The sequence below is a fragment of the Camelina sativa genome, chromosome 10, assembly GCF_000633955.1.
Source record: "Camelina sativa cultivar DH55 chromosome 10, Cs, whole genome shotgun sequence".
Lineage (NCBI taxonomy): Eukaryota > Viridiplantae > Streptophyta > Magnoliopsida > Brassicales > Brassicaceae > Camelina > Camelina sativa.
This window is the reverse complement of record NC_025694.1, coordinates 24,770,758-24,781,082: the sequence shown is the minus strand read 5'-3', so window position 1 is coordinate 24,781,082 and position 10,325 is coordinate 24,770,758. Positions and strand designations below refer to the sequence as shown.

Sequence of the window (10,325 nt, the reverse complement as noted above, 5' to 3'; positions counted from 1 at the left end):
AAAAAAAAAAAAAAAAAAAAAAAAATCAGTCAAGGGTTTGAATTGAAATACCCAAAGCTATGTTACTGATTCTAAACGAGAAAATCCTAAAAACTCAATTTCAAACGATAAACCCAGCAACAGAATAACTTGGAACTCCGAGGATAAAGACAATAACAATGACAAGTGGAAGAAATAATGGATTGGAATCGGAGTAGAACCAAAGCAATGTACGTGATTCAAAGCGAATGAGGAACCTTAAAGTTCAATTTCATAAGATGGTAGCAGCAGGAACACAATACTATTCTAATGTAAACGTTAGGAGAAAGCTTTTATGTAAAAGAGAAACCCCAATTTGTATCACTTGGTTAGTTAGGGTTAAAGCTTATCTGGAGGAGTGTTTTGAGTCGATTTACCCGGAAAAAGCAGTTCTTCCGCCGGCGCCGTTGATTTCGTCGGAGAAGATATCAAATCCACTGTAGCGAGAAAAGACGGTAAAAACTAAATCCAATGGATTTTAACTATTAAGCGAACCGGTCTAAACCGGAATATTGTATTTAGCGTTTAAGTATAATTAAATTAGAGCTTATGTCGTCCCTGTGGTAATTTAAATTACCTCTTCTTTTCTCGCTTTTGTTTAATATTTTAAAATATGACATGAAAAATTAAAGGAAAATACACACAACTCAAAAGGAACAAAATACAAAAGTACATCTCCGTACAACAACAAAAACCTACTTTTGAGTTGTTTTATACACCTTCAAAAGACCTACATTAACCCGGTTAGCTAGCATACTTTAACAAACAAAAATCGTTCCTAACTGGTTCATCCCACCCAATTCTCATTAGTCGCCCCTTCTAAGTTTCCCCTAACATCAGTAAGCAAACAAACACTAACCATCTTCTCGATGCCTATCATATTTCTACCATTTAAGTCCTTATTTGACATATCTACTGTTCGGCTTCTTTGGTCGCCCTGATCGTCTCGTTTCGCTTCCTCCACTCGCTCCCGTGTCCGCACCATTTGGCTTAGCTGACTTCTCGCGGGGTGACTCGCTTGCCACTGGCAGGACAACTGATATCTGACCACTTCCAGCAGGAAACAGTGTTGTAACATCGGAAGCTTCTGGCCAATCGGAGACTCCTGGAAGCGGATTAAACTCAGAAGCATAAACTCCAAGAAAACTCTCCGTCTTGTAGAAGTCATTTACATACTGCAAATGGTCATAGTTCAGCCTCCTGCAAACAGCTAACACATGCGAACACGGATACTTGTAAACTTGCCATGTCTGACACGTGCAAACTCGATCGCTGCGGTGAACAAAATATTTCTTGTTTACAGTTTGCAGCACTTTTGTGACCTGAAACCTCTCTGCAGTCTGGTCTATAGGCAATACGTCGAGTGTTCTAGAGGCTAACTTGTACTCTTCTAGCTTTTTCATGACATGTTTAGCATACACCTCTCCTCTGTTCTTTAGAGACTCCTCGAGAAGACCATGTCGCGATTTGAAAAGCTCTGCCAGGTGATCAAAGATTAGCAAGATGCAGGCTGTGATTGGAAGATCACGGGACTTGTTTACAAAACTGTAAGTTGTAAAGATTAAGTTTGTAGTCATGATCCCGTATCTCAGCCTGTCACTATCGTGAGCCAAAGCCCATTGGTGCAGAGGTATCTGGTCTAACCATTTCCGAGCCTCCGGATTCATCTCTTCGATTTTCTTCAAGTACTTGTCAAAGATTGATATGTATTTCGTGGATCCAGCCTTGTATACAAACTCTGTCATGAGATTGTTATTGAAAACATCATAAAACTTGAAGCACAGATGCCTAAGACAGAACCGGTGTTGCACCCACTGACACTCAGGTTCCTTAACAACTGCAGCGATGTCAGGACTCAGACTTGTTATCAGACAAAGGCCTTCCCTTTGCGTCACTTTCTTTTTGATGCACGCAAAGAACCAACGCCAAGTATCAGCTGACAAACTTTCTTCGGTAGTAATCGCAAACGCAAGTGGGAAAAGACTGTTTTCAGCATCTAACCCAGCTGCAACCAACAATTTCCCAGGGTATTTGCCACTCAAGTCCACCGTATCCACTAAAATGAGAGGTCTGCAGTGAGGAATCCCTTCAACTGACTGCTGAAACGTAAAAAACACAGAACGAAAGGATGCATCTCTGCGATCAGAGAAACTATCATATTGCCAATCTAAAAGCATCTTATTAGATGAGCAGAGAGCTGCCATGAACTTTGGCAACACGCTAAAACTCTTGTCCAAATCTCCCAAGATTGCAATGATCGCTTTCTTTTTAGCATTCCGCATACTATCATCCGAAACTCCGTAGCCAAATTCTTTTTTCACCCACTTAATCAGCTCTGCAATTGAGAGCGAGGGCTGAGCTTTTAGTAGACCTTTGATTTCACCTGCAAGAAAATCTGAGCCCACATCTACTGGCTTACAAGTATGTGCATCTGTATATTCTGTTATCTCAAAGCCATGGCTCTTCGTTTCAGCTGCCTTGAGAACCCACCCGCAGACTTTCCTTTTCTTGCACGTGAATATATTGTCTTCGTACGCGATGTACTCACGTTGTCTTCTATTAGAGTACAACTCCACTGCTTTCTCCAGTTCAACTTTATCTCTAAAAACCATCCCAACATGCAACTCACGTTCATCGAGCCATGAACTAGAGAACATCACCTTCTTTGAGACACTATCGCAGAGCCCTTTCATTAGACCTGGCTTTGTCATCCTAAAATCCTTTTGTGCAGTCGCTTTACCACCACCAATTCCACAGTCTTCATCATCCAAATTCTCATCATCTTCAATCCACCCGTTGCTATTATGCTCCAGTGGAATTCCTAATGTGTTATCTCTCACACTCCCATCAAAAAAAGTATCCTCTTGTCGAGAACGCTTTCGAGTCGCCTGATCAGAAACCGGTTTGACCTCTAGATACAACTCCACATTGTTGATAGAAGGATGGTGACTTAGAACCTCCAGCATTATCATCAAACTACAATCATCCACAATGGGCAAACGCACATACTTGACCATCTGTTGTTGAACAATGGAAGGGTACCTACCAATCAAATCAATCTGAAACTTTCCCTTTTCAAAACCAGTAACTCGATGCAGATCATCCAACAACTGGGATAGTTCGATTTTGCTGTCAACTTTGATTGCTCTTGGACTTGATCCTTCATAGAATGGACCATCGTAACCATCTTTGATGCAACCATTCCAATAACAGAAGACTGTAACCTTCCTTGTATCCATGACCACCAGAAACCTTTGAAAAAAAAACGCAAAGAAACACGAAGATTAATCGAAGGTTCGAATTGAAACAACCAAAGCCATGTACTTGATTCTAAACGAGAAACACTAAAACGATAACAGTCTAGTACGCCATGGAAGACACAATTTAGTTAAAAGGCGGGAAAATCTCAAAGAGAAATAGAAGAAATGACCAAAGGATAAACCCTAAATTCTTGAATGAGGAACCTTAAGATCAATTTCATAAAGATTAAAGCTTTCGAGAAGAGAAGCCCAGATAAACCCTAAATTCTTCAAAATGGTCGAATACAAGGAATTGAGAAGACAAAGATAAAAAAAAGCTCACTTGCGGAAGAGCCTTTGTTTACTTTTTACCTGAAGTAGAACGTCCTCCGCCGCTAGCGCCGGTGACCTCGTCGGAGAAAAAAGACACTTGAGTTAAGACTGCGCAAAAATGATAAAAAAAAGTTGTTTCTTTTAATCCTTGAGCAACGACGACGATTCAGTTGTAAAACGATAAAAAAATATATTCCTAAAATGACTGAAAAACCCCTCTAATTTCTAACAAATATCAAATAATGCCCAAACTTTTTTGTATTTTTTTGGGGTACAATTTAATAAAACACTAATATAATTGTCTCTTCGAAAATACATATCTTCAGAAAAAAAATACAATTATACTAAATAAAAGTATGAACTATAAGCTTTGTAAAGCGTCCACCTAGAATATAAAATATACAATCGGAATTCAACATGTCACTAAATAACATTTTTTAAATTTCCAGAATTTTCTATATTAATATATTTTTTAAACAATCAATCAGGATTTGACATTTCATTCATTAACATTTTTTAAATTTCCAGATTTTTTTTAGAAAAAGAAAAATTTTAAATTTATGGTATAAAAGAACTCTGTACAATATCCCACATCGGCTAGAAAATTTTTAGACATTAGTTCAGAATCAGTACAAATAAGATTAATATGTTTCCAACAACGAATGAGCATGAAAGCTTGATTTATCAGGCTTCTAAGTTTAAAAGTTTTATTCGGTTTGATCCAGTTTTTCACTTGATCAAATTAAAACTTTAAAATGTTTCAAAAAATATATTATAATATTATCAATTTTTAAAAGTTTAAATATTATAAATTTTGAAACTTTTAAAAGTTCTTAAATATTGTAATTTTAAATTTTAATAGTTTTAAAATATTATAAATATTGAAACTTTTTAAAAGGTTCAAATATTATATTTCATAACCTTTTAAAAGTTTAAAATATTTTAAATATTGAAACTTTTAAAAGTCTTAAATTTCTTAACATTTAAAAGGTTTTTAAAATTTTATAATTTATAAATTTTAAAAATTTAAAATAAGATATAAATATTGAAACTTTTTAAAGATTCAAATATTAAAAATATTTAAACTTCATAGAATGTTTTAAAATATTACAATTACTTAACCTCCATAGAAATTTTAAGATATTTCATCTATACTAATAAAAGTTGAAACTATAAACTCCTAAAGGTGTTCATATAGAATTTAAAAAAACCAATAAGAATTAGATATTTCACTAATAATATTTTTGGAAATATAGTAGTAATCTATATTATTAAGATTTTTTAGAAAAAAAGTAAAATCTATAGAAATAAAAGAAATATTTACAATGTACCACATCGGCAAGAAAAATTTAGAAAATAGTTGAGAACCATTATAAATAAAACTAATATGTTTCTAACTATAAATTTATCAGGTTTACTTGATTTATGCTTATTTATCAGGTTTCCAAATTTAAAAGTTTTATTTGATTTATTTCAGCAAATTAAAAATTTTAAAGGTTTAAATATTCATTATAGAATGTTTAGAAATATTATAAATACCTCCATAAAAATGGTAAGATATTTAAACTCTATAAAAAGTTAAAGTGTCATTAATATTTAACTCTAAAAAAATGTTACAGATATTTAAACTACATCTAAAGTTTGTAATATTTTAAATATTTAATCTCTATTAAAAATTTAAAAGTTTAAGAATTACTGAATATTAAATATCAAATTTTTTAATATCTTGAAAATATATTACTTATCTCTGTTTGTGCTTTATATCTCTTATGAGCTGTAAAGCATGTTTTTGTGTATGATTTTACAGATGATTTGATACTTTTGCAGTAAAAAAAAATTTTAAGTCTAAGAAAGAAGGATTGACGTCGCAATACCTTGATTTGATGTTATTTGAGTTTAAAGAAGAAGGATCGACGAAAAACACAAATATTGTTTTATCTATACATGTGTTCATATTACTTTCTCTACATATAAGGATTTTGGTTTGAGAAGTTTCAATACGTGCGGATCTAAAACCGAATAAGTATATGGATGAAATTATCAATAATTGGGTGCATGTGTTGACTATGCTGGTCTTCACGAATTGCACAATTTTTATGAGAAAAGAAATGATTTTGGTCTTGGAGTTTGATGGGTTAACAAGTTGTGTGGTAGTCTAAAAGAAAATTTTTGCAGTGAAAGAATGTGAAGAAGTTAACGAGGAAGAACAAGAAGAAGAGTATAACGAAGAACCGGACGGTAAAAGTATCGATGACAATTACCATAAAATTTGACAATGAAAATGACAAGAAAGAATATGAAGAATAAGAAAACATTAAATAAAAACACGAAAACATAGGTAATAGCGATCAATTAAATATGAAAAATGAGATAAATTCATGATCATAAAATTATTTTGTTTTTCTGGTGGTCAAAGAAATGGTTTAGGATATGTGAGGTCACCAGTTTGATCCGCCTCCCTTGGACGTCGAGTTAAATTCATGATTTTTTTATCAGATTTGATTCTAAAACACAACTGATTTTTATATATTTAAAAATTGTGTATCTGAAATTTAATTTTTTCCTTAATAGTAATTTAAAGTTTTCTATAAAATAATATTTTATTACCTTCATCAATCATATATAATATTTATCAAAATATACGAACGTGGGTTCAAAACCTAGTTATATTAAGAATAAAATGCCTTTAAATCTACTGTATCTGTTCAATTCATCGAAGTGTGATAAAAAAAATTACAGGTGTTTTCTATCCAACAACCCTATTGTGCCTCGATGCGCCATACCACATATAGTAATCGGAACGGTGTTTGGTGGTATAGTTTCTAATCTATATTTATGAATTTTCTGTTATGTGGCAGTGGTTACGGCAGATGATGAAGTCAATGGTTACCGTATTCGTGGTGGTTTCTCTTGATGTTTGTCGTCGTGTATGGGTAACCATTCCTTCTATCTCGAGTTTGGTCTGTTGATTGTTGACGTCAATGTTCAATGGTAAAAAGGAACTATATATACTCATTACCAACCGGCATTGCGAAAAGGTTGATACAACATCACGGAGGAAACCATATCTACATAGATTTAAAAGATTGGACAGTGCAAAGCATCAAAGGAGTAAAGAAAAAGCGATATCCACGGATATATTGCTAGTTTTCATGCGACAAAGATCACATCTGCTTTTAACAAATAATGACAAATATAAAAAAATGAGAAAAATATAAACGTATTTACCAATATTTTTTGTTCTCAATCTTTATAACTAAACCATTTGTTTAAACGTATTAGGAAACACTACAGCAAGATGGAGAGGCTCTACTGATTGCGCATTACAAACTGAAATCAAAACTCAGACTGAAATAAGCGGATAAACTCAATACCTTAGTCACCAGCTGAATGTATCCTTAGACTTCTCAATTTTTGGTCTTGTGTGAACTCTCTATTTCTTCCTGCAGACATTTCATTAACATACATTACTCTTTCAATAACTGTATCTGAACCCTTAAACATACTACGCATCAATTCAGAGCGTGGGTAAAAGTAGAGCAATGAGGTATTCACCATGCATACATTTCATTAACATACATAACTCTTTCAATAACTGTATCTGAACCCTTAAACATACTACGCATCAATTCAGAACCGTGGGTACAAGTAGAGCAATGAGTGATTCACCATGCAGGATTTTAGTAATGGTTATAGGAATGAGGATCTGAAGAATTTGATTGATTTCCCAAGTAAATTTCTATCTGAATCTGCAGGTGTTAGATAACGGAAGTTATGTACGCTGGAAAAAATACATCATCACTCTTCCATACCTTCATTTGTTATCATCCAAGTATCTTCTCATATTTTCCTTTGCTTGATAATATAGTTTGCGTTGTCTGTAACTCCCGAAAAGCCAAACTGAAATTAGCAACAAAGACAGTGATTCTGAAATCAGAAAGGAAAAGGTTGTAGATAAACCCGTACGCAAGGAACAGATGAAGAGGATGACCCATAAGATCAACTTTTTTTGCATTGTTTCTGTTCCCCTGTGTCACAGAAACAATAAAACTTAGAAAATAAACCACAATTTAGCTCTTGAGGACACCACCTCATAAACACGGACGTACTCAGCAACTGCTGATCTTTGTTCATTATGCAGAGTTTCATTCAAAAAGGAGAAGATGAAATGTGGAAAGCAATGAACATAGACCACGCAAAGATAGACACGGTTTTAGTGGTCTTGTTTCACCTTCGGGCTTTAACATCACAAACCCAACAGTGAACTCCACAGCGTCCACTGATGACCCAGAGAATATATTTGAAACCAAAGTCCTCTGCAATTGACATGACCAAAATGAGTGACTACAAGTTCGTGCTATGATAAATTGACAAAAACTAGATCAAGCAGTGAACTCCACAATGATCTTCACGTTACAGGGGCTATAAATATTACAAAAAAACTCATAGGGATGGAAAATCTCAGGAAGACTACCAACTCTAGTTGTTGAAAGTTAAGAAAACATTTGTGATACCTCTTATAGCAACTGTCATCAAAGGCCAACACTTGGAGCAAACATTGGCCCCCGAGCAACAGTATCTAACATCATCATAATCCGTTATATCCTGAGGAAATAACAGATTCAAGTCAAGCAACCAAAATAAAATAGATGGGATACATAGAAAGACCACCAAAAGCTTCTTGCCATGTGTCTAACAAACTTGGGATCTTTTCATTGACACAGGAAATGCTTATACTATCATTTGAAAATAGTACTTAATTAAGAATAACGATAACTTAAAATTCATCATACCAGGCAATCCACGAATGACACATGCCTCAATAGTTTCATCTTGTAGTTCTCAAATCCAGGGACATCACAAATTGGGGTGTCTTCCTTTCCACTTCGGTAGGACCTAAAACAACAGAGAGTTGTTAGACCTCAACACAAGATAGAAAAAACATGGTTGCAAGCAAGGACTCACTTGTAGCACATTGGTCTAGGGCATTTGTCATCCTCACATTTGTAAAGATTGGCATCTGCTTATCCTGTTATCCAAGCTTAATGGTAATGTTACGCTCAAATTCGTTCTTAAAACGAACAGTCTGCACAAGGTAAGGATATCACAAAAATGATAAACGTGAGTCCAATGAATGAGCCTCTGGTGACTAAAATTTAGCATAGTGCTTATTGAACTGTGAAAAAGGAGAAAGCATAGTCACTATTTTATACCTGCACAGCAGAGATAGCTTTCACAACAGTGGACTTTCCATGAGTGAATGGTTCCTGAAGTATAACAATATCATCTTTAGTTCCTATGCATGGTTACTTTTCCGGACATCAACTTATATAAAAGACCAAGGAGCACGAGTGGAAAATAAACTAAAAAAAATTACCTATATCTATAATAGCCTAGCGAGAAATGACCTCAGAAGACAAAGGATGTAGCACAGTTACATACATTTTTTAATGATCTTGCGCCAAACTCTTGTTCCTCCTAGACATTAGGACAGATTGAAGGTTTTGCTGCAGAAAAAGTAATTAATGTGTCAACAAACACAGATCAATTTGGTTCAAATGAGTATGCAACATAAGAGAAAACTAAAGTAGTCTAAACCTTAGTAGTATCTCTGTCCAATGTAGAAAAATGTTGTAATTTTAAAAGAGAGTTAGGCTCTCACTTATGGATGGGGAATTTGAAGTGGAGAAAGAAGACGTATTGAGTCAAAGACCATCAATCACTAGAACCATATATGATATCTCCGATCTGCACATAGAACAGGAAGAACCATCATAAAATCATCAAAATCCTGATCACCAAAATCTGTTGTTAATTTAAAAGGAGTCTGAAACAACAGACTTAGTGGAAACCCTAAACCCCACGACTATAATCATCAAAATCCAAGTGATAAGAGCTTCATACCTGCTTAGACAGATGTCTCTGTACGCTGTTTTGGAAATTAGTATCGTTTCCCTCAGATTCAGAGATACAAATCAAACGGAGAAGCTAAAATCTTCTTCTTCTTCTTCAACTGAACCACCAAAACTTTAATTAATCCCAAATTAAAGAAAAAAAATCAAAACGCTTCTCATCGATCTCTTCTTACCTGCACAGTGATGGCGGCTACTGGAAGATGAAGCCGATCAGTTCTTCGCCCTCGCTCTCTTCTTCCCAGAAGATTCACACAATCATCGCCAAAAGTCTCCTTGCAATCTCTCAACCTCCGGTTAAAATTCTCTCCCGGAAACCCCCGTCGCAGTTTCTAATCATCCTGCAGAGAAGAAGCCCCCAGCCGATTGTACTAGTTTCGTGCCGTGATTCAAACCAACCAAAATAAAACCCTAGAGAGATCAATACAACATATCTATGAACCCTAAAAGTCGCGATACACAGAAATTGATAAACACTTAATTTAATCTTAAGATTACTTAACATGAATCTCCCCTTAACATTAAGATTACTTTAATCTTAAGATTACTTAACATGAATCAGTGGTAAATAAGATATTAATAAGAAAATGTAGTCGTTTTTTTTTTTTGGTATCTCCGAATCTTTTTCTACGGGTGTTATTGGATTAACGATTTTAATGGATTTTAATTAATACTCGATATCATTGGATTTAAAAGTCTAATGTATTTGTGTAGATTTTATGATGCATATAAGGTGGATTTAAAAGTCATTGATAATGTATTTTTGGTGATTGTTATGGATTTTTTTTAAATTATTTATAAAAAAAAATATCTATAAACCTCA

General features: G+C 34.3%; 1 protein-coding gene and 1 long non-coding RNA gene across 21 annotated transcripts; both read right to left on the bottom strand.

The window, feature by feature from the left end:
* Positions 652-3,750, bottom strand: LOC104719836. Its single transcript, XM_010437818.2, has 2 exons — positions 3,630-3,750; positions 652-3,270 (listed from the first exon to the last, which is right to left on the bottom strand). The coding sequence occupies exon 2, from the start codon at positions 3,255-3,257 to the stop codon at positions 918-920; it is 2,340 nt and encodes a 779-aa protein (XP_010436120.1). The 5' UTR covers positions 3,258-3,270; positions 3,630-3,750; the 3' UTR covers positions 652-917.
* Positions 6,239-10,117, bottom strand: LOC104719834. Of its 20 annotated transcripts, none has more exons than XR_756706.2 (12): positions 9,679-10,115; positions 9,495-9,603; positions 9,253-9,338; positions 8,968-9,097; positions 8,804-8,857; positions 8,556-8,676; positions 8,384-8,486; positions 8,105-8,195; positions 7,557-7,906; positions 7,403-7,468; positions 6,965-7,333; positions 6,239-6,658 (listed from the first exon to the last, which is right to left on the bottom strand). It is a non-coding gene; the product is annotated as an uncharacterized LOC104719834 (long non-coding RNA). The 20 variants fall into 20 exon arrangements; XR_002033782.1 differs by having other exon boundaries at positions 6,965-7,296; XR_756705.2 differs by having other exon boundaries at positions 6,965-7,468; positions 7,557-7,618; positions 7,700-7,906.

What these genes read in the sequence shown, in the direction of transcription:
- LOC104719836 (XM_010437818.2), bottom strand. Translation starts at nt 3,257, where the DNA reads ATGGATACAAGGAAGGTTACAGTCTTCTGTTATTGGAATGGTTGCATC.